The sequence below is a fragment of the Lynx rufus genome, unplaced genomic scaffold, assembly GCF_022079265.1.
Source record: "Lynx rufus isolate CCGP_SWC_20201006 ecotype Redwood Valley unplaced genomic scaffold, mLynRuf1.p SCAF_11, whole genome shotgun sequence".
In the NCBI taxonomy this organism is placed as follows: Eukaryota; Metazoa; Chordata; class Mammalia; order Carnivora; family Felidae; genus Lynx; species Lynx rufus.
Genome location: NW_025814825.1, coordinates 1608459 through 1634564, shown reverse-complemented (window position 1 = coordinate 1634564; position 26106 = coordinate 1608459). Strand labels below are relative to the sequence as shown.

Genomic DNA, 26106 nt, shown 5'->3' with positions numbered 1-26106 from the left:
ATACTCTTCCTCTTTCTCCCAGCTCACATCTGAACATGGTACTCACCCAGATCAACCACAAAGATGAGATCCATGCCCTAAGGAGTAGCAGAGCTACTTCTTAGAAGGAATGTGGGTCTTTAACTGACAGCATGGGACAGAGCCACCCACGAAGCAGGAATATGCTCCTTACAATGTCACATGAAAGTAAAGGAAATAACTCTGTTCTTTAAGCCACTAAATTATTGGGTTTCTCTGCAATACCAGGTTAGTCTTTTGCTCTAAGAGAGCATCAGGGGAAATAAAATATTCCTAACACATGCAGTAAAAGAGCATATAGAAAACCAGGTAAATCTCTGAAACAATAAATGTGACTCTATAGGAGAAATTTAAGTATAAACTGCTACAGCTCCAAATCTGAAACAATGTATGTGATGATCTTAGTAGTCGTTAAGCTACAATTGAAAACCTTTGAGGGAATCTGCCAATCCTTATCCTTAAAGGTTTTTTTTCTTAATGATATTTTAAATTTATTTTTAATTTCAAATATTTTCATGAGAATAGATTTAGTATATGATTTTACATATATTTTAATGGTACAACAACAACAACAACAAAGTGACATATAAAAGTCTCATACTCCTCCAATCTCCTGTCTAGGGAAAGCCAGAATAAAGACAGGAAGGTAGCCTTCCAGACTTAGAGGTTATAAAATAATAAGCGTGGTCAAGTTTTAAAGTCAACTCAAGAGAGGTTTTAATTTGGGTTTGTGATACACACCTAGAGTCAAAACCAAAACATATTTTAATAATAAGCATATGGAGCCTTCATATCTGCCTTACTCTGAGAAAAGAAAATTAATTTCCCACAGATGCTAATGACCAGCAATGTGGCCTATTTCTTGTTCTTAAATTCTTCCAAAATGCCATTATGTGAAACTGAAATACGTGTGAAACTAGAAGCAAGTTCTTGGAGAACAATTCCATACTTCTCCATTACTTCATTCTACTGTAGATGAACCACAGTGTCTACTTCTGTCTGGTCAAACACTGAAAAGTACTCTTCTGGAATTTGGGGTGTTTGCCTTTTATTAAAGTTACAGGTTTTTCTCCCCAGGGTGTTTATCCAAATCCTGTATGGACACTTATCAGGAAGACACGCTATTGAACTAAAGAAGAAAATGAAGAGATGTAAATTACTCCCATTTAGTTATTGAGGACCTCATTAACCTGTGACCAAGGATGGAATCTATGATTCCAATTCGTGGTTTGGTGGACGCACACATGTTCCTGGATTCAAACATGTGTTTCTATTTAAACTGCTGGAATGTATATATGGCTCCACAAAGAGTGATAAATATTAGCAAATCTTCTAAGAATGAAGGTCCTTTATGACCACATACACCGTATTTTGATTCAGCTTTTAAAATGTCTCAGTCACACAAAGCTCAACAATCTGCTTTTTCCATCTATCCACAAATTAAAGAACAATGAAATAAAATCCTTCCACAGATCACATCTATCTGCACCTTCTCAGTCAACCCAAGGCAGATCTGTCATTTTTGCTATGTGTCTTCTTTGTTCTTCCTCACGGCAAGCCTGCCTTAGGTAAAAGGCGGGGCAGGGCATTCTGAAATGCTCAGGTACTGATATGTTGGATATTAATCACTAAGAGATAATGCCAAGTAAGGAGCTTCCGGTATAGTACAGAAACTTCAACAGCCAGAGCCTAAAGAAGGGCTGGAAAACTATTTCTGCCAGCACAGCATTTTTAAATTTTAAAAATTTAACTCCCTTTTGAAAAGGGCCCCCCCATTCAAATAAGGAACTTCATCATATAGGATATTATATCTCACCATGAACTATGAATTCCTCAGATGTCATGTGTGCAAGCCAAAGGTCTGAAGTGTGAATGCCACAGGAATCCTTCCACCCCTGTTTAGCCTTCTTACATTGTGTTTCTCTGCCTAGAATGCCTTCCCAAGCCTACCTCTTCTCTTAACTACTACTCATCTCAGGAACTCAAGAAATCCTTTCTCATCTTCTAAAGCCCCAGTCAAGTGTTTAACCCTCTATAGCCCCAGACTCTCCTGCTATTTATATGAATATTGTCAGACACCAGACTAATTTCTTTAAGGCAGAGACTATGCCTTGTTCGTTTTAGTCTCTTTTGTGTGTGGAACAGAGCAAGTGGTAACTAAATACTTTCAGAATGAAGAAATGCCAATACAAGCATCGGCTCTGAAAATATTTGCTTACATATTCCTGGAAGAGAATGCAAAAGTTAGCAAACAAAACATGTAGCTCACACAGAGGCAAGAGAATAAAGAGGCCATAAAAGGCCACATCTGGTTACACACAGGTTGATTTTTCCAAAGGCTGACGACCCTCCCCAGCGTTATTCATCTAAAAAAAAAAAAAAAAAAAAAAAACTTCATCTATACTTGCTGCTTTATTTCACTCCAGGACACCTGTATATTTGTTTCTACATACATGCTTTCTGTATCCCAACAACAAAGACATAAATATAATAAATCCAAATAAATGAAAGAACATGCACTTGAGTCAATTTCTTTGAAAGGACAGACATCTTCCCTTATATAAAGCACTTATTTTAAAACAGAGCTGACTAGAAATAATCAACTGCTATTCATAGTTTCCCATATTCCTTTTTCAGTCAGGTCCATTCTCATTTCCCTTTGTTATATATGACTAGCCAGACTGGCTTCACTGAAACTCAGAACTCTCAGAAGACAGGGACAGATTGAACATGGTTACCAAGAGTGAGCAAGCAGGTCTAAAGGTGCATCTTTTGTTGATTATATTATCCCACCTGTGGTCATGCTTACTGGAAATGAGGAAAGCTGTGAGGGATTCCTCTCCATGTCTCAGGTCAGGTATGTATAGGGGTAAAAAGAAATAGGGGGCAGCAGAGAAAGAATATAATCAGGACAGCCCACGTGGCAGCCTTCATTGCCTCTGCCTCCAAGCAAAAATGTCCTTAGATTTGCTCAGGAGGAGCAAGAAGTTAGAATGGTTATGTCCCAAAGAGCATCTCACCCTTTCTTTCCCCTAAACATCTCCAGCTGTCTCATGAAAATCTATTCCCCTTCATATGGAAGGGGAGTTTTTAGGAGTTTTGAGTATAGCCACTGCAACATGCTGATTTCTCCTTAATTATCACCAAGGCAGGAGTACAAAGCAACTTACCTTCTGAAAAAAGTCTTCCCCACTTTTGCCTTTTCCTTCAGCAGCAGCTGTAAATAAAAACATACACATTTAAAATAGTTTCTTTTTCAATCTCTGTATTCAAAAACCTCTCAAGTATCAGGTATGAGAATACAAAAGTAAGCAAGATGCCATTCTTGCTCAGTGACTGCCAGAACAGGCTTCATTTCTGATGCAAAGCTGGTAAAAAAACAAAACACTAATCCAATCAATTATACATCTTTAGATAATTTCACACTTTTTTTTTTTTTTTTTTTTTTGGTCTGGAAGATTCAGGTCTCTCTTTTCACACATTGATGATTATAATCTCATCCTTTCATAGTTAAGGAACTACATGAAGAAATGCAACTACCAATATAACCAACTATAGTGTTCTAAGCACTTCCTTTTTGTTCTATGCTTTGCAAAGACTATATAATCTACTTGGGTTTCAGCTGGCATCATACTACTTCAATTCACACTTTAATTCACATTTATAAGATAAAGACAAAACAACATGAGGATTAAATAGTAATAGTGAAGGTTACAGACAACAATAAAACTTCATGGGAGATTAATTAAAAGGTCATTACATTTGAACAAATTGTTTTTATATGTAAATGGTAGCCTATAAATACATGAGAAACCCAGTTTTCTACATTCGAAAGTCTTACAACTCTGTGAACCTTTTTTTTTAAGTTTATTTATTTTAAGAGAGAGAGTGTGTGCGTGAACAGGGGAGGGGCAGAGAGAGAATTCCAAGCAGGTTCTGTGCTGTCAGTGCAGAGCTGGATGTGGGGCTCAATCTCACGAATCGTGAGATCATGACCCGAGCCAAAATCAAGAGTCAGATGCTTAACTGACTGAGCCACCCAGGCACCCGATGTGAACCTTTTTTTAAATCTGTAGAGAGGAGTAGGCAATTTGACTAAAAGGAAAGAGGGACCAAAGAGACAAAAGCGCCTTGCTCACAATAGCCTCAAATTGCATCTTTCAGAAGGCAAACACCAAACGGGTCTCAAATTCAGGTGCAGGGTGGAATAGTGGTTAACTGGAGAAGCCACTGGCCAAGACAAGGAAACAAGCTGGAGCAAGAACTCTTAGGCAATGAAACCTGGAAGACCATGGTACCCCAAACACTTACTGGTCAACACTATCAAGGGGCACTGCATGTACATGCATATACATGCATGTATATGTGTCCAGGACACTTATAAAATTATTAAAGACTCTTGTGTGTCAACTATACTTCAATTTAAAAAATTATTAATGACCCAAGAAATGTGGCAGGTGATTCTGTTAAGTGGAAGACTCAAAACTCAAATAAATTCCCTCAAAAAAAATAGCAAGTACTAAAATATAAATTTTTTCACCAATTTTAATCTCACAGTTAAAGACACCTTCTACAGTCTTGCAAAATGTGTACTTTTATCCACATGTTTGCATCCAAAAAAACAGAATTCAGAGTACATGTTTCTGTGATTTCCAAAGACATTCTGAATAAATGTATGACAAGAGCTAAAAAGAAATAAAAAATTTAAAACTGTATTCTAATGGTAGGCTAAACAATAGCCTCTCAAAGATAGTCATGTCCTAATGCCTGGAACCTCTGAATATGTTACTTTAAGTGGCCAAAGGGATTTTGCAGGTGTGATCAAATTACATTAAATTATCTTGAGACGGGGAGATAATCCTCAATTACCCAGGTGGGCCGCATGTCATCATATGGGGTTCATTGTAAGAGGGAAGCAGGAAGGTCAGAATTCAAGAAGGCAATGTGACAACAGAAGCAGAGGGAGGGCAGGACATGTAACAAAGAAAGGAGAGGTCAGAGGAGAAAGGCATTAGAGATGCTATACTGCTGGCTTTGAAGATGAAGAAAGGGGCCACAAGCTAAGGAACATAGGTGGCCTCTAGAAGCTGGGAAAGGCAAGGAAATGGATTCTCCCCTGGAGCCTTCAGGAGGAGCATGGCCCTGCCAACACCTTGGTATATCCCAATGAAACCCATTTGAGACTTTGGACCTCTGGAACTGTAAGACAATAAATTTACGTTATAAACCATTATACTTGTGATAATTTGTTACAGAAGCAAAAAAACAAATACACACACACACAAACAAAACAAACCTAATACATAATGCCAATACTATTTTTACTTTCTGCACAAATACCATACTTTCTACAGCATGAACTGAGCAAAGATATGTGAGCATTTCAAGCACACATTTTCATAAATACATTCTTGGTAGTTAACTCTACAAATTATGATTTCTACTCTCTAATCTGGAAATATGTCAATATTAATAAAACTTTTAAAAATACAAAAAGCAAATTTGAACCAAAAGAGCAAAGCTCATACTTTCCAAATAAACTGGAAAATGTGGCTGACTGTAGCTAGAGGGACAACCTAGGCAAGATAAAATGACAGTGCCCAAACCTAATGACACAAACCTAATAACAAGTGCCTTGGGGGCACTTCAACTCAGCCATCTCTTAGGCTGCCTTTATCTCTAAAGCAAAAAAAAAAAAAAAAAATTGAAGGGGCCCTACTCGATAACAAAATTGCTTGGCAATGAAAATTGCACAGCAGGGCACAAAGATGTGAGAAAATTCTAGTGACACCAAGGAAACTCTTCTTTGAAAAGAAACTTTAGAATCAAAGATATTTCCAAAAGCCTATCAAGCAAGAAAGATTCACCCACAGGGAACTCCTTCACAACTTACAATTCATCACTTTAAATTTCCTATTACAATTACAGTTCATTACAGACATTTCCTTTAGGGCATTTATTTTGCTCATGATAAACTCATTATGTCACAACCTTTAAATCCCCCTTCATTTGAAGTCCAGCTAAACAGACTTCATAGAATGGCCTTTCAATCCCTGGATGAATAAAAAATGGAGGGGGTGGGATTTCCTTAGGCTCAAATTATAACTATGTTCCAGAAAAATATCTAAAATTTAACAGAAACCTGCACATGTAACCACCTTATGATTTCCAGGGGAAGAGGAGGCAGGGATACTCATTAGCACCAAAAATACTCATACCAAAATTCTTTGGCCTTTTTCATTCCAAGTGTTTATGTATAAAAAAACTCCAAATCTGAGACAGATTCTCCCCTAAATCTAGAGTAATGTCCATTCCTGAAGCCCACAATTACCCTAATAAAAAGACTCTGGTTGGATACTTAATGAGATCACTGTCTTAGGTATAAACCATGGTTAGTCCCAGTCATTGGCACGTTACAGTGACTATTCCTTATCTCATTTCCGGGTTGCTGGGTCTCCTGAAGGACTTTTACTGACCCCATGCAAGCAAAGCTGCCAAGGTTAATATGTTCATTTTAGAGATGCAGAAAAGAACAAAAAGAAGTTCACTCTTTCATTCCATAAATATTTAAGTCCTGTGCTGGTGAATCAACATTGGCAAGGCCCTGACATTCAACTTACGATCTTGGCCTATATTTTCACAGCCTCCCACTAGTGAGATAAAGCCAAAATCAAAATTTAATTTTAGTGACAACTTTCCCAAATATCTTTTCACAATCACAACTCTATCCAAACTAAACTTATTAGAAATTTAACTTAGCTGTTCTCATTTGGGACAATGTACTAAAAAGCTACTCATTTTACTCTTAAATCCAACACTACAGCTGGGCAGCTACTGCCAGGCCTGAAGAGTGAAGGGTGCTTCTAGGAAGACCATCTAAGAATTGGATTGTAAGAAAAACATGAGATATGATAATATCTTGACTCAATGGTTGTCTTTTCATTATGGTTGGAGGGGCAAATGTTGCCTGTGAAATGAGCCAAGACATACTTGATGTCACAGCATTCCTTGACCTTTGAAGTCTAATTCTATTCTGTGGTATAACAGTTCTACTAAGTCCTCACACTCTTATACACTGATACACTCCTACCTTTTATATTCCATAGTAACAGGAATACACACATAATGACTTAGCAGGCTTTTCCTAATGTCTTTATAACAGACTTCTGCCTGATGTTCCAAAATGTAATCATTTGATTGTAAAATCCCTGGACTATACTTGCCAATGAAAGCAGTTGTCTTTATTTTCATGACATAGAATTCCAGGAAAAAATTACTTCAATACTACTGAAACATAGCTTCATAGATTGTGCAGGTAAAGCATTTCATATTTTAAGCTGAACAATTCATTTTTATGTTTATTATAATTTCTCCAATGTTTTGCCATATTTTATTTGATATTTTTGCTTCACAAGAAATATGGGATGGCAAAAGCCATAGCCAATAAAAACAGCAAAAGTTGAAACAGGTGTAAACTATTATACTCCCCCAAACTACAGGGCAAGTCTAGTTAATTACTGAATTAAAGGGTGGGGAGGGGGTAATCTCGATTTTAAATTCTTTGTAGGGCATATGGAAACTTATTTAAATATCCTTTTCACTCTGAAATGCTTTTCCATTATAACATCTGATGCTTTCTGGAGTCAAATCTAAAAACACAAGGACTAAAAACAGTATGGAGTATCTTTAAACACTCCCGTGATAGGCAATGGGTTTTTCCCTCAACCCTGTGGAAACTGAGCCAAAAAAAAGTTCAAATTATAAAATAAATGAGAAATAATACTTCAAATTTATAAAGATTCAAGGCATTCCTCCCTTTTTCTTAACACAAACCAACTGTAGCATATTTGCAACTAAGAAGGCTGTTGTATGTTAAGGTCACCTGAAAGATAAATGTAACCATGTAGGTAGCCTCATTCTCCCACAAAAATACTTCACTAAAATTTCAAAACATTCACTTATTATATCAACTTAATCAATATGCTTAAAGAGCTTTGCCAGATATTTTATTCTATATAACACAGTTTTCAGAAAACTTCCATGACAATTGGGCCAACTTCACTGAAAGAGGAATCACAAAAAGATGTAGAAGATGCAGTTGCTATATACTCCCAGAAAACTTTACGTGCATGATTCATATCTAACACTCTAGAGTGGCATAAAAAGTTCTGAGAATTGATTGAAGAAATAGACATTAAGCTTATTTTTAAAGTTTCTTTAATTCTCAAAGTCATTCAAATACCCTAGTCAACCAAAACACTCCAAGTTTAAAAATCAGTAATGAATAGTGTCTTCTGAATGTTGTATATCACATTAAGAATGAGGAATTTCAGGCCTTATCTTTCCTAAACTCTCTACCTGCTTTCAGAGTCCACAATTAACAAATCAAACTCACCTGCTCTAAAGACAAAACAAAACAAACAAAAAACACATGTAGGCCTGTTAAGAAAAGGGAAACAGTCGAAAATATTTTTTTTTCTCAAAGCAGTGGCTGGTAATTTGAGGACAGTTTTCTTCAATGTTCTTCTTAAATACTGGAGGGTTTTTTGTCTGAGTTTTTTGCAGTTAAAAATTCCCATGTTTAGGAGAGATGGGACAAAGATGGTGGCAGAGCAGGAGGTCCCTATGCTTACCTTGTTCAAAAAATTTAACTAGATAACTTTCAAATCATGCTAAATCCCCCACGAATCAACCTGAAGACTGTCAGAAAAAACTCCACAACACAAGGTAGAGAAGAGGCCACATCAAAGAGCACATGCAGCACACATTAGAGATATTCCTTGAAGCACGAGGCCCTTGGGAACAGGGGATACAACACTACAGGGCACTACAGGACCTCTCTGTCATAAGGTTATTACCTTCAAGAGTAGGATACATGGCTGAATTTTCTAACACACAGAAGCAGGCCCAGAGACTTAGACAAAATGAGAGAAAGATGAATTTGTTCCAAATAAAAGAATAGAACAAGGCCACAGCCAGAGATCTAAGTGAAATAGATATAAGTAATATGCATGATAAAGAATTTAAAGTAATGATTACAAAGATACTCATTGGACTTGAGAAAAGAGTAGAAGAAATGAGTGAAACACTTAACACAAAGATAAGGACTAACAGAGCAGAAATAAAAGGCTCAATAAACGAAATCAGATACACTCTTGATAAAATAAACAGCAGTCTGGAAGAAGTAGAGGAAAAAATCCAATGACCTAGAAGACAGAGTAACGGAAAGTTATCCGGATAAACTAAAGAGAGAAAAAAGAATTATGCAAAATTAGAGTAGACATAGGGAACACAATGATTCCATCAAAAATAGTAACATTCATATTACAGGAGTCCTTGAGGAAGAATTGAGTGAAAACAGGGAAGAAAATTTATTTGAAGAAATAATAGGTGAAAACCACCCTAATCTGAGGAAGGAAACATATCCAGATCCAGGAAGCACAGAGAACACCCAACAAAATCAACAAAAACAGATCCACACCAAGACATATTGTAATTAAAAAGGCAAAATATAGTGATAAAGAAAAAAAATTTTTTTTTAATTTTAGAGAAAGAATGCTCAAATGGAAGAGAGGGGCAGAGGGAAAGAGAGAGAGAATCTTAAGCAAGTTCCAAACCCAGAGCAGAGCCTGACACAGGGCTTAATTCCACAACCCTGGGATCATGACCCAAGCCAAAATCAAGAGTTGGAAGCTCAACTGACTGAGCCACCCAGGTGCCCCCTAAGAAAAAAAATAATTTTAAAGCAGCAAGACAAAAGAAGATAGTAACTTACAAGGGAAAACCAATAAAGCTATCAGTGGCTTTTTCTGCAGAACCTTTCCAAGGCAGAAGGGAGTGGCATAATATATTCAAAGTGCTGAACTAGAACAATCTGCAGCCAAGAATACTCTATCCAGCAAGGCTATCATTCAGAACAGAGGAAGAGATAAAGAGTTTACCAGACAAACAAAAAATAAAGGAATTTGTGACCACTAAGCCAGCCCTGTAAGAAATACCAAAGAGAACTCTGCGAGAAAAAAGGAAAGACCAAAAGTGAAAGTATGAAGGTAACAAACAAAAAAGCAGTAAAAATGAGTATTCCCTTTTTATTTAAAAAAAATTTTAATGTTTATTCATTTTTGAGAGACAGAGCATGAGTGGGGGAGGGACAGAGAAAGAGGGACAGAATCTGAAGCAGGCTCCAGGCTCTGAGATGCCAGCACAGAGCCCAACATGGGGCTCGAACTCACGAACTATGACATCATGAGCTGAGCCGAAGTTGGATGCTTAACTGACTGAGCCACCCAGGTGCCCCTAAAAATGAGTATTTCTATAAAAAATCAGTTAAGGTACTCACAAAATAAAAGAATGAAAAATATGACAATATATACCTAAATGTAGGGAGGAGAAGAGTAAAGAATGGGTTCAAATTTAAATGACCATCAATTTCATATATACTGCTATCTGCAGATGTTATATGCAAACTTAATGGTAACCATAAATCAAAAATCACTAATATATATGTAAGGAATAAAGAAAAAGAAATTCATATATCTTACTAATGAAAACCAGCAAACCAGGAAAGAGAAAGACAAGAAAGAAACCAAGAAAATCTTTAGAAACAATCACAAAAGAAATAATACAATAGCAATAAATACTTACCAATAATTAAATGGACTAAATAATAATAAATAAATAATTAAATGGACTAAATGCTCCAATCAAAAGACATAGGATGACAGAATTGGTTAAAAAAAAAAAAAAAAAAAAAAAAACAAGATCCATCTATATGCTGCCTACAAGATACTTATTTTAGACCTAACACCTTCAGATTGAAAGTGAGGGGATAGAGAAACATTTATCATACAAATAGAGGTCAAAAGAAACCCAAACTCACAATATTCACATCAAGCTAGACTTTAAAACAAAGACTAGAATAATAGAAAAATAAGAGCACCATATAGTAATAAATGGGGCAATCCAACAAGAACACATAACAAATGTAAATATTAATGCACCCAAAACATATAAAATAGTTAATAACAAACATAGAGGACTTTAACACCTCATTTACAACAATAGATCATCTAAAGAGAAAATAAACAAGGAAACAATGGATTTGAATGACACACTGGACCAGAATGATTTAACAGATAAACTCAGAACTTTCCATTCTAAAATAGCAGAATACACATTCTTTTTGAGTGCATATGGACATTCTCCAGAATGGATCATAGGCCAGCCACAAAACCAGCCTCAACAAATTAAAAAAAGATCGAAGTCACATCATGCATTTTTTTCTGACCACAAGGCTATGATACTAGAAGTCAACTACAAGAAAAATCTGGAAAGACCACAAACACATGGAGATAAAATAACATGCTACTAAACAATGAACGAGTCAACCAGTAAATAAAAAAACAAATAAAGTACATGGAAACAAATGAACATGAACCACAATGGTTCAAAATCTTTGGGATGTAGCAAAAGTCATTCTAAGAGGGAAGTTTATAGCAATACAGGTTTACCTCAAGATGCAAGAAAAATTTCAAACAATCTAACCTTACATGTAAAAGAGCTAGAAAAAGAACAAACAAAACCTAAAATCAACAGAAGAAAGGAAATAATCAAGATTAGAGCAGAAATAAATGATATACAAACTAAAAACACAACAGATCAATGAAATGAGGAGCTGATTCATTGGAAAAAATCAATAAAATTGATAAACTTCTAGCCAAACTTCTCAAAAACAAAAGAGAAAGGGCCCAAATAAATAAAATCATAAATGACAGAGAAGAAGTAACAACAAACACTACAGAAATACAAATAACAATAAGGGAATATTATGCCAACAAACTGGACAACCTGGAAGAAATGCATAAATTCCTAGAAACATAACCTACCAAAACTGAAACAGGAAGAAAGAGAAAATTTAAACAGACCCATAACCAGCAAAGAAATTGAATCAGTAATTTAAGAAAACTCCCAATAAACAAAAGTCCAGGACCAGATGGCTTCACAGGCAAATCCTACAAAACATTTAAAGAAGAGTCAACATTCTTCTCAAACTGTCCCAAAAAACAGAAAAGGAAGAAAAACTTCCAAATTCATTCTATAAGGCTAGTATTACTGACACCAAAACCAGATAAAGACACCACAAAAGAATTATTGCCCAATATCTCTGATCACCATATATGCAAAAATCCTTAACGAAATTCTACCAAGCTGGATCTAGCATGCATTAAAAAAATTCATTCACCCTGGGGCACTGAGGTGGCTCACTCAGTTGAGCGTCTGACTCTTGATTTCAGTTCAGGTCATGATCTCATGGTTCATTAGATCAAGCCCTGTGTCAAGCTCTGTGCTGACAGTGTGGAGCCTGCTTGGCTCTCTCCCCCTCTCTCTGCCCTTCCTTGTATGTTTGCTCACTCTCTCAAAGTAAATAAATAAAACTTAAAAAAAAATTCATTCACCATGATCAAGTGGGATTTATTCCCAGGTTGCAAAGGTGGTTCAATATTTACAAATCAATCAGTGTGATACATAATATCAATCAAAGAAAGGATAAGAACAATATGATCATTTCAATAGATGCAGAAAAAGCATTTGACAAAGTACAACATCCATTCATGATAAAAGCCCCCAACAAAGTAGGTTTAGAGGGATTATACCTCAACATAATAAAGACCATCTATGAAAAACCTACAGCTAACATCATCCTTAATGAGGAAATACTGACAAAAGAAGGATGTCCACTCTCACCACTTTTATTCAAGATAGTACTGGAAATCCTAGCCACAGAAATCAGACAACAAAAAGAAAATGAAAGTCATCCAAATCAGTAGGGAAAAAGTAAAACTTTCACTATTTGCAGATGACATGATACTATATATAGAAAACCTGAAAGACTCCACCAAAAAACTGCTAGAAGTAAACAAATTGAGTAGTCACAAGATACGAAATCAATGTACAGATATCTATTGCATTTGTATGCACTAAAAATGAAGAAGAGAAATTATGAATCCCATTTACAATTGCACCAAAAATAAGATACGTACAGATAAACCTAACCAAAGAGGTGGAAGAACAGTACTCTGAAAACTAGAAAACATTGATGAAAGAAACTGAAGATGACACAAAGGAATGGAAAGCCATTCCGTGCTCGTGCATTGGAAAAACAAATATTGTTAAATGTCTGTACTACCCAAAGCAACCCACACATTTAATGAAATCTCTGTCAAAATATCAACAGCATTTTTCACAGAACTAGAACAAACAATCCTAAAATCTGTATGGAAAGGCAAAAGACCCTGAATAGCCAAAGCTTGACAAAGCAAAGCAAAGCTGGAGGCGTTGCAATTCTAGACTTCAAGTTGTATTACAAAGCTGTAGTAATCAAAATAGTACGGTACTAACACAAAAATAGACATATAGATCAATAGAACAAAATAGAAAACCCAGAAATAAGCTAACAACTATATTAATAGTTGTTATTAATTAATCTTCATCAAAACAGGAAAGAATATCCAAAGGAAAGAGACTGTCTCCTCAACAAACTATTTTGGGGAAACCGGTCAGTTACATACAAAAGAATGAAACTGGACCACTTTCTTACACCATACCCAAAAATAAATTCAAAATGGATTAAATACCTAAATATAAGACCCAAAACCATAAAAATCCTAGAGAGAGCACAGTCAGTAACTTATTTGACATCAGCTATAGCAACTTGTTTCTAGATAGGTCCCCTGAGGCAAAGGAAATTAAAGCAAAACTAAATTATTGGGACTACATCAAAAAAAAAAGCTTCTGCATAGTGAAGGAAACAATCAACAAAACTAAAAGGCAACCTATGAAATGGAAGACATAATTTGCAAACAACATATCTGATAAATGGTTAGTATCCAAAATATATAAAGAACGTACAAAACTCAACACCCAAGGAACAAGTAATCCAATTAAAAAATGGGCAGCACATATGAACATACATCTCTCCAAAGAAAACATCCAGATGGCCAAAAGACACATGGAAAGATGTTCATCATCACTTACCATCAGGGAAATGAAAATCAAAACTACAATGAGATATCACCTTATACCTGTCAGAAGGGCTAAAATCAACAACACAAGAAACAAGAGGCATTGGTGAGGACGTGAGAAAAGGGGAACTCTTCTGCATTGTTGATGGAAATGTAAACTGGTGCAGCCACTGCAGAAAATAGGATGGAGGTTCCTCAAAAAGTTAAAAATAGGACTCTTGTGGAATCTAGCAGTCAAAATACTGGGTATTTACCCAAAGAATACAAAAACAGTAGTTCAAAGGGATACATGCACCCTGATGTATTATATAGCAGCATTATTTACAAAAGCGAAGTTATGGAAGCGGCCCAAGTGTCCATCAATTCAAGAATGGGTAAAGCAGATGCGGTGTATATAGATACAATGGAATATTACTCAGCCATCTAAAAGAATGAAATCTTGCCATTTGCAATGATACAGATAGAGCTAAAGTATATTATGCTAAGCAAAATAAGTCAGAGAAAGACAAATACCATATGATTTCACTCATATGTGGAATTTAAGAAACAAAAAAAAAAGGCAAAGGGGGAAAAAGAGAAAGACAAAGAAAGACTCTTACCTATAGAGACAAAACTGATGGCTACCAGAGGGGAGGTAAGTAGGGGGATGGGGGAAATACGTGATGAGTATTAAGGAATGCACTTGTAATGAGCACCGGGTGATGTATGGAACTGTTGTATCCCTATACTATACAACTGAAACTAATATAACACCGTATTTTAACTAACTGGAATTAACATAAAAACTTACACAAAAATCCCCACCTTTAAAAATGCAATAAATTATTTTTGAGACTATGAGACAGGATGTACAAAATTACCTCAATTCTATATCAAAACTGCATGCATATGCATAGAATGTACATGCTAGGGGAAAAAAGACAAGGATAAACATCAAAATATTAAAAATCATTATTTGTTGGTTGAGCGTCTGACTTTGGCTCAGGTCATAATCCCACAGTTTGTGGGTTCAAGCCCCACATCAGGCTCTGTGCTGACAGCTCAGAGCCTAGAGACTGCTTCAGATTCTGTGTCTCCCCCTGGGCCCCCCCTGCTCACACTCTGTGTCTGTCTCTCAAAAATAAATAAACATTAAAAAATTTTTAATAGCTTGAACTTTTTAATTATGCAAATAAATCAAGTAAAATATTTGAGATCCTTCTTCCTGTTTGTGAGTGAACCAAGGTTGCACTGGTTTGTCACAGCATCATTTTCAGCCCACAAGGTATAAACAATCTGGCAAAAGTCTGAAGGTCAAATGTGGATATAAGCTACCTAAGGGATGGAATGACTAAAGCAATTCCAGAGATGAATAATGGACAATGAAATCATACCAAAGATAGACTATCATAGGCCTTAATTAACCTACCGCTTTCTAGATTGAAATACTGATTCTGTGCAATTCTCAGTGGAAGACTTTTAACAACTTATGCCACATTAAGAAACTTCACAGCTGAAAACCCTAAACAATCCAATACCTGGAAAACATCTGTGATTCACATCCAACTATAGTTCTAGCCTCAAGAAAGAGATACTCTCTGAAATGCATGAACCAAAAAGAGAAAAATCTATGTATACATTTCTAATTATAGACTGCTTAAAAGAAGGCCACTTTTACTGGAATGTCACATCAAATGAAACATGAAATAAAACAGACAACACCTTATTAATTTACCACATTCTAAAATGGCTCAATAGCTAAGACTATGAGAGCAAAGAGAGGGGATTGTCTATAATTATTTGGGCCAAGAGCATGAGCCATTATTGGAACTACGCCAATAATCCAATACATCCTGTGAGACCTTTTTTTAAAAATTTCATTTACCACCAAATTTTCAACCAGTCTAACAGGAATGACAAAGACAATGTTGGAGGTTGGGGGGCAGTCCTAATCTATTCTAACAATGGGACTGCTGTTGCCTCTTTAAGGTTTACATCTATTAACCCCAACAATTAACTCCTCTGTAGAAGTACACTTCTCACAATGCAGACTGCACAGGATTTTTTCACATGTTGAATCTGAGGGCAGTAAAGCTTTGCCTTCATTCCAGTGCTGGGGACAATCTAAGACAGTGGTGGCCCTGCCACACTTAGGACACAGCAGCAGCCTCAAGCAAAGGCCAACACTCTCTAGTCTATGGGCTTTTAGTTTCAGAAAGCATCTACTGCTATCAAGTGCAGGAAAACAAATATTCACAAAAATCTGAGAAAATCTAAATTACATTATTCATTGCTTCAAGCAACTTTTAATTTGAACTCTTCAAGCAACTCTGGCTAAGAGTTTACTCAGACTTCAAATTTATTGACCTGACAATGAAGACTTCCTTGTGGACTGATGACCCTAACATACGTCAACATAATCTCAGTCCAACTGATTAACAGAAACTTTGGTAATGTCAAATGTTTTCCTTTTAGGCTCTATTTCTTCTTACATAAGAAATTCCTGAAGCACCATTTAGTCTGGCCTGGGTCATAAACACTATTTGACAACTTTGAGTATTTACATATTAGGGTTTTTCTAAATCAACACTCTTCTAGCTTTGTCAAAAGCTAAAGCATGTTCATGGCCTTTATACAGTTTAATGGAATTATGAAAACTTAATACACCACAGTAGGCTTATGCTGGTCTTCCCAGAGAGCTGCACCATCCAAAACAATAGCCACAGGCCACTTGTGGCTATTGAGCACTTCAGATATCGGTAATCTGAATCCAGATGTGCTGTAAAAGTAAAAAAAACACATTGGATTTCAAAGACTTAGTACAGAAAAAAAGTAAAAATCTCACTAATGTTTGCCTTATATATTGAAATGATACCATTTTTACATACGAGGTTAGAGAAAACTATTATTAAAGTTAATCTCAACTTTTTCTTTTTCATGTGGTTATAAAATTTTAAGTTACATTTGTGGTTCACATTATATTTCCATTATACAATGCTACTACAGGGGATAATAACTTACTTAGCTATTACCCAAAGACGACTGAAAAAGATTCAATAGAGAACACAGTGTGACAGGCTACAAAGAGTATTTCCAAACAGCAGGAGTCAGCAGCTTATAATCTAAGCTGTACCTGTCTTAACCTCCTGGAAACATTTTGAGGAAGGAAAAGATTGGTTAGTATGTTGGGGGTGAGGCAGTGGAGAGAGGGTTAAAGAATTAGAGTAGTTTGAATAAAATACGTAACATTAATAACCATTTCCTTAATATCTAGCTTTGGCCCAACCCAAAACCATGAAACTCTTTAAGAGTTTATGTAGATGGTTATTTAATGGAATGAAGTTTATATTTCTTTTGTGTTTGTAATAACATGGCACTGGGGCAAGCCAACTTGTTTTAAATCAGAACCAAATGTGTTCCAGGCATGCTTACAATTCAGTATGTGCAAAACTCTATGAAAGGGCAGCCTGTTTTGCTATTCTCCTTACCAATGTGTGAGGGTTAGGAGGGCACAAAGATAACACTGGCTTTCATCGGGGATACCCCAATTCACCTTAAAGCTAAAAAACTCATTTATTGATTCATTTAAACAAAACTTACTTAGCACCTGAGGCATATAAAGAGGAGATAAAATTGTAGAGTCAGAGAAACCTGGGTTCAACTCTAGGTTTGCCAATTTACTAATGGGATAACCCCAAGCACATGATTTAGCCTCCCTAAGGCTCTGTTTTCATCTTGAAAAATGTGTAAATAAGCACTCTTTAAGCATTTGATAAATGGAAGCCATCAACCTTGACCTCAAAGAACTTACAGTCTCACTCAACTATAAATTCTCTAAAATGTTAAACATTACATAAGAGTCACAGATAAAAAGAAAACTCAAAGAATAAACATGGTAAGAAGCTTCAGAGCTGATTGCTTAGCATGGGAAAAGACTAAAACATGGGAAATGGGGAATGTGAATTCTGGGCAGAGAGAATATTCTGAATACCCATGTCTGTTTGTCTACTCAAAGCACTGAAACAGCACCTGTTCCTAGAAGGGGCCACAGGTCAGGACAGCAGAGAGAAAGGGGAGCTCTCCAGGGACTGGAGATATGAATACCTCAGGTTGGCTCACACTGATTCTTTACAAGGGTAAGCACCACTCCTCAGAGAAGTGTTTGGAAACACGTAACGTGTCGTTGTCACAGGATGGGGGCTGGGGACAGTGGTGCAGACATTTAGTGTCTAGGGCTGGGGCAGTCAAAAAGAGTCTAGCTCAATGAAGAACTGTCCCATCCATCATGGCAATACCACTAGTTGAGCATTACTAATAGGGTGTTTCTTTTAACAATATCCTTTCTTCAGGCAATGATTTTCCAAATAATATGTATCTATTCACTTTTTTCTACACTGTCAATGAACTACCAAATGAACAATTAGCATGATCCTTCCATACTCTTTTAGGTTGTCAATAAATTTAACTAGATCACAAAATTTATCTTTTTCATCAGATGTTCCCACAAGCACAAATAAGACAAAGCTGCTTAAGCAAACATACCAATTGGATAAGGATTATCTATTATTCCAGCAAACTGAAGGCAAACGAACTTGAAGATACAGTGGGAGAAAGGGATGCTCATGAAAAAAAAAATCACACTCCTGGGGTGTCTGAGGGACTCAGTCGGTTAAGCATCCAATACTTGGTTTCAGCTCAGGTCATGATCTCACAGTTCATGAGTTTGAGCCCCGCATCAGGCTCTATGCTGACAGCACCGAGCCTGCTTGGTATTCTCTCTTCCTCTCTCTCTCTGCCCCACTAACCCTGCCCATCTCTCAAAATAAATAAATAAACTTAAAAAAAAAGAAAAATCATATCCTTGTACCCACCCACAGATCCCACCAAATCTTAATCTTTGTGGGAGTCCAAGAATCTGCATTCTTGTAAACATACCAGAAAATTCTTATACAGTTAAGTATCAAAGCATCGTGATGTCACTGAAATCACATGGTGACAATGCCACACAATTTACCTTAACCCCAGGACCGCAGAGAAATACAATTACTTTGAGGCAGGTAAAACGTTTAAATACAACAACACAACTTATATAACGTTACGTCAACTGTACATATATATCTACATAAATACGACAACATAAATCACTGTACACATTAGAGTCATGACATTGCTCTTGGTACTCCACATAATTCAAAACAACCTAGAAAAGCTGACTTTCAGGCTTAACCAAAGTATGACAGAAGCAGTAACTGACTCACATTTATTATTAAAACTGTTTCCTTCCTTTCCTAAACTTGCTCTACTCAAAGCCGGTTGAGCCAAGACTGCCTCACACTGCATGTCATTAGAAGAGGTCTGAAGTCACATAAAAATGCTCAACATCACTCATAATCAGGGAAATACAAATCAAAACCACAATGAGATACCACCTCACACCGGTCAGAATGCCTAACAACTCAAGCAACAACAGATGTTGGTGAGGATGCAGAAAAAGAGGATCTCTTTTGCATTGTTGGTGGGAATGCAAGCTGGTGTAGCCACTCTGGAAAACACTATGGAGGTTCCTCAAAAAATTAAAAATAGGACTACCCTATGACCCACCAATTGCACCATTAGGTATTTATCCAAGGGATACAGGTATGCTGTTTCGAAGGGGCACATGCACCCCAATGTTTATAGCAGTACTATCAACAATAGCCAAAGTATGGAAAGAGCCCAAATGTCCATCAATGGATGAATGGATAAATAAGATGTGGTATGTATATACAATGGAGTATTACTTGGCAATCAAAAAGAATCCAATCTCGCCATTCGCAACTACATGAATGGAACTAGAAGGTATTACGCTAACCAAAATTAGCCAGATAACGACAAATATCATATGATTTCACGCATATGAGGGCTTTAAGATACAAACAGATGAGGGGCACCTGGGTGGCGCAGTCGGTTAAGCGGCCAACTTCAGCCAGGTCACGATCTCGCGGTCCATGAGTTTGAGCCCCGCGTCGGGCTCTGGGCTGATGGCTCGGAGCCTGGGGCCTGTTTCCGATTCTGTGTCTCCCTCTCTCTCTGCCCCTCCCCCGTTCATGCTCTGTCTCTCTCTGTCCCAAAAATAAATAAACGTTGAAAAAAAAAAAAAAAGATACAAACAGATGAACATAAGGGAAGGGAAGCAAAAATAACATAAAAACAGGGAGGGAACAAAACATAAGAGACTCTTAAATATAGAGAACAGAGGGTTACTGGAGGGTTGTGGGAGGGGGGATGGGCTAAATGGGTAAGGGGCACTAAGCAATCTAGTCCTGAAATCACTGTTGCACTATATGCTAACTAACTTGGATATAAATTTCAAAAATTAATTAAATAAAAATTTTTTAAAAAAGAAGAGGTCTGAAGTGCTAAGACAATCAGCAGATATCCAGCAGTCCTGAAAGACTTATTTCTCCACTCAAGAGGACCAAGTCTATAATCTACAGGCTTAAGGAATGAGTGCTAACATGCAAAAGAAGGCAGCAAAGGTACTCATTGAGAAGGGATCTGACCTACAATCCTACTCGGTCCTGCTTCCATAGCTACCTGCACAACTCAACCTTCTGTAAAATGTGGCTCTGCATAACCAAGTTACTACCGATCAAGGCATCCTCATTCAGAAGGTCTAGGAAACATTTAAGGGAGCTCTTATTTCTTAAACTCAGCAGTTTGCTGCTGATAAATCACAAGTCTACTTTTATGAAATTAAACAGATTCCCTCCTCTCAAGACATTTAATCTGAAATAAATATAGACTCTTTGAGGGCCAACCATCAATTCTCATCTCTGAAAAGAATCATTTGTTTTTGTTGAAGCTGATCAAAATCTAACATCTGATTATAATTTATTTCATTTAAAGTCCTTGGTTTATTAACATGAATTCATTTTTCATCAGTAGGCAGAATCCACCTTTAAATGTGGTTTTCATCTCAAACAATGCTAGAAGAGTAATTTTAAGGTAATAGTCTTTGGCCTAGGATAAAAGTTGTAACAGACACTATTACCTCTATTTCCTTTCATAAAATATATGCGTATATTTATGATGCAAACACAGTGGTCACATTCTAAGCCATAGCTTTATTCTTATTCCCAGAATTTTAGCTTTGGTTAAAGAGTCATATTCTATCTCAATTGAAATAAATCTGCTATAACAGCATAGTGGCCTGTATGTATTCATTTTCTTAAACAGTTCTATCTTTTCAGCTGTTTTTTGTGCTCTGTTTACTTTGGAAAATTTAACCTTATTTTTCTTAAGTTCAAGAAACTGAAATGTCTTAGGCCTAGATTATTCACCAGTCTCAAAACATTCAAGGCTTTCTAAAAAGGTAATGACAGTTGGCAATGCTCTATCAAGTTCTGAATGCACATGCTTGAGGTACCTATCCTGAAATATACAGTGTAAAAACTCTCTAAAATATCTTCCTGATTTTGCTAAACAAGTTCAGGTTAATTTCAGAAATATTTGAAAAAATCTCCTGCTCCTTAATGGGTCAGATACAATACATGAATCCATCCTTTTTAAAATGGTGTATTTATTTTTGCAGAGAATACAAAGATTTTATCTCAGCTGAAGGTTTTATGTAATTTATATAATTATACTACAATAACCCTGAAATTCAGTAATACCATAAGCACTAATAAGGATTTGGTGACTCTACAGTGGTAGAGGTGTAAATTCATGCAAATATTTTAAAAAGTAATTTGGCGTACATAAAGAATAACTATCGTTTCCATGTACTTTCCATTAATTCTATTTCTAGGAGATTAGGTCTTAAGACTATAACCCAAAATATAAGAGGAAAAACTACTGGCACAAACATGTTCACTTTTGTATTCATTTTCATAATATTTATAATGAGTAAGAACATGGAAAAAGCAATATGAGAATGAAGAAAATTTAGACACAGGCACTTATTCAAACATTTTAAGGTTATTTTAAAAGACAGTTTTGCTGATTTACAAAAGCTCTGATGCAGAAAGAAAAATTATTACAATAAACTATGCAGTTAAAAAAAGAAAAAAGTCATAAAATTCTATGTGTGATACGATTATAACTATTATCCTTTAAATACAGACACAAAACTAGGGACTTCATCAAAAGGCCAAAATGTATATTCTAGAAACGAGTATTATAATATATCTTATCTTTATTTCCCAAATTTTCTTGGGGTATAGCTATAATACTCTGAAAATGACCCCAAAAAAAGTATAGACACATACATATGTAAAAGTAAAAAGAACTTGAGTCTTTACCATGTCAAATCACTTTAAAGTATCTATTCATGAGAAAATAAGGACTCTACGAATTTGTGTTCACTTATGTATCTAATTAAACCCAGTAAGTTCTGATTTCCAAAGGATATTTTAAGATTAACAAAGTCAAAATGAATGTACAAAATAGTACTTTGCCCAAATTCTTCAATTGTCTATCCAAGCCAGAATGCTTGCCTTCTGTAGGTCCTGCCAAGCTTCTCCCACCATGCTATCAGAGAGACAGCCTGTCTCCTCACTCCCTGGCCCTGAATCCACACACACTCACCCTGTGTACAATGCTGTCAGCTTAACTGTACCTACTCAGTGGTTATAAACAGAACACTACAGCTGGGGGGATTCCAAATAAGCACCTTTTACAAGCACAATCACAAGCCAACAAAAATGATTTTGAAAAATGGGGTGCTATGTTACATGCCTGTTATAACAGCAAGGGCTGGGAGTCAACTTCTCAAAATAGTGCTGCTGTGTGAACCATAAGAAATTCCCCTGACACTCATACACAAACACAAAGCAAAAGGTTCACTGCCAGCAATTAGGAAAGAATAACTTAAGCTTTAGAGGATGCATCTTAAAGTAATCCTTGAGCAATCTTCGCCCAAAGAACTTCAAAAATGAACCACAAAATATAGTGAAGTGCACTGTTTCCTCCCATCTCTCTTGTATTAGATCTTGCGAAAGACAACCTAAACTGCATTGGTTTGAGCAAGAGTGTTATTTGGTGGCTACAATCAGGTGGCTACCATTTATGATGAAATATTCCCATAAAAAAAAAGTATCCCTTATCCATGACCCTCCTGTCCCCGAAATGGCTAGAAACTGGTCTCATAATTTTGTTTTGTTTTGTTTTTAAGTAGGCTCCATGCCCAGCATGGAGCTCAGCACGGGGCCTCAACTCACAACCCTGAGATAAAGACCTGACTGTGATCAAGGGTCAGACTCTCAACCGACTGAGCCACCCAGGTGCTTTGGTCTCAGAATTTTTAAATTGATGTCACAAGTCCTGCTGCCAGCTAAGGCCAGAATGATCATCACTAAGGTCAGAACTTTGTCTTTAGTCAATTGCTCTGCTGGTTTTAGAAATTCTATGTATAAAAGACCATGCCTTGATCAAGCAATCAACATGGACCTGGTACTGTGTCCAATCCTTTTCCCAGTGGGAATGAGAGGAGAGAGACAGGCAGAGGACAGGTAACTAAAAGAAAATTCAGAAGGTTCTTTGTTTTAATTATTTGAAGGACTTACAATAGGAAGAAAACATCACAGCAGACTATTTTCTAAAGATATTAACTCAAAATCTGTCTCCAACATTCTCCACAGCCTCTCCCCCAACAAAAGGAAAAAACAACAAACTGACAAGGGCAAAGGAGAGGGCAAAGAATATTACCGCAACTTCAATCAAAACTAATATTCAGCCACACATGTAATACTGCTTGTATTTCTCATTACAACACCTAAACAAAGGTCTGTGTCCAGACAAGGGCAATTAATATAATAAATGAGATATTTATTAGAGGATACTTTTCCTCTCACAAAGTTTTCTGTGGACGATTTCATTCTGGTAAGGAGAAGTTGAAGACATTATAAAATCACATTTATAAAATTATAAAGGGGGGTGTCTGGGTGGCTCAGTTGGTTGAGTGTCCAACTCTTGGTTTCAACTCAGGTCATGATTTCATGGTTCGAGCCCTGTGTCAGGCTCTCTGCTAACAGCATGGAGCCTGCTAGGGATTCTCTCCCTCTCTTTCTTTCTTTCTTTCTTTCTTTCTTTCTTTCTTTCTTTCCTTTCTCTCTCTCTCTCTCTCTCTCTCTCTCTCTCTCTCTCTCTCTCTCTGCCTCTCCCCCACCTGAGTGCACACGCATGCTCTCACTCTCTCTCCCAAAGTGAATAAAATAAATAAAAATTAAATTATAAAGGGTATGGAGAGAATACAAAGGTCTGCCATACTCTGGGAAAAATATATTCTACATATTCTAGAAAAATAATACCACCACCCCATATTGAGAAACGTTACAAAGCTCTACTTTATATGTGGTTACAGTAAACCTATGAAACTTGATGGCAGAGGCTAGAAACAGAAAGGAGTTCAAGAAGAATTCAGAGCAATTCATTCACTCAGCAATCCACAGAGGCAGTGTGTTAGGAAAAGCTGGCTGTCTGTGGGGTGAAAGAGCACCCACGTCAACTCCTGAGGACATACTAGCCTTTTGAAAACAACTCTTGGAGCCTAATATTCAGAGCACCTGGAAAATACAGTTTTCCTGCTGCATCTTCTAACCGTCCCACCAGTTAGGCCACACTTCCATACTTTTCACCATGCACCATGTAAAATGAATCTCCTCTGAAGTCTCAACCACACATCCACACTGGATTGAGTCCTTCTTAGCAATTCTTATCTTACAACCCAACAGCATGAGAGCAACATGAAAGCGTACTCGTGTGTATGGCACCTTCAGAGTACAGGATGGGAAGCAGATGTGGAGCTGAAAAATGCAAAGCCAGGTGTGACAGTGAGGGGATATTTCCCAAAATTGGGGAGTGTGTTTTTAGATCCTTGAGGAAAGGAACAAGTGTACTAATAGAAAACACAAGTAGGGGTGCCTGGGTGGTTCAGTCAGTTAAGCATCTAACTCTTGATTTTGGCTCAGGTCCATGATCTCACAGTTTGTGAGTTCAAGCCCTGCATCTGGCTCTGCGCTGCTTGGGATCCTCTCTCGTTCTCTGTTCCTCCCCTGCTTGTGCACTCTCTCTCTCTCAAAATAAATAAACTTAAAAAAAAAAGACAGTCCAGTAAAGGCAAGCCCATTTCAAATCAGAGAGAACACCTGTGGTCAAAGATCAGCTTCTCCAAAGCAAAATACTTCCCACTGATTCCTAAACATGGACATATGGTTATATTCTACACTTCTGCACTATCTTATTTTATTTCTGTGGATCATTCGCCAGGCAGTTTTTTTAAAAAATAGATAATCTAGGGGCGCCTGGGTGGCGCAGTCGGTTAAGCGTCCGACTTCAGTCAGGTCACGATCTCGCACTCCGTGAGTTCGAGCCCCGCGTCAGGCTCTGGGCTGATGGCTCAGAGCCTGTTTCCGATTCTGTGTCTCCCTCTCTCTCTGCCCCTCCCCCGTTCATGCTCTGTCTCTCTCTGTCCCAAAAATAAATAAACGTTGAAAAAAAAAATTAAAAAAAAAAAAATAGATAATCTAAAGAACCTGTAAAATGACAATAAAGGATTGAGAACAATGGGAAAGAATCCTAACAGATCAGATAAGTGGAATCACTTCTACTAGAGAAATGTGGAGCACATTCATTTACACTGTGGGGTTTTGCAGTGAAAAAAATTATTTTTTTAATTCTGTTATAATTCCCAAGCTTCTTGCTTTCAAGTAAGAGGGAAATGCACTCACTTCCCAAAGTATCCATCTTTACAAGACTGAAGTACTATATTTCATCAATGCACACTTCATTTCTTGGCAGTAACTGGAACTGAAAACATCAAAATTCTTTAAGCAGAAATTTTAAAAGATGTTCTAAAACAGGGAGAAATTTATTTTTAATAGACTTCCTTATAATGAGTCATTTCATAAATAGAGACCTCGAGGATGACAGCCAAGAACTAAAAGACACAACTCTCAGCAGAAGCAGGCCATTTACATCCCATCCAGAGACATCACAAGTCCTACTTCCGCTAAGGCCAGACTGATCATCGCTAAGGTCAGAACTGTGTCCTTAGTCAGTTGCTCTGGTTTTAGAAATTCTATGTATATAAGATGGATTTCTCCTTGAT

The 26106-nt window shown here is 36.8% G+C and overlaps 1 protein-coding gene across 1 annotated transcript in view; it reads right to left on the bottom strand.

Moving 5' to 3' along the window:
* The window catches only part of BICC1 (BicC family RNA binding protein 1), a 286170-nt gene that overhangs the window by 181048 nt on the left and 79016 nt on the right, over positions 1-26106 (bottom strand). The window contains exon 2 of the mRNA XM_047071719.1: positions 3189-3235. Coding sequence (XP_046927675.1) covers positions 3189-3235 — 47 coding nt within the window. The remainder of the gene's footprint in view (positions 1-3188; positions 3236-26106) is intronic.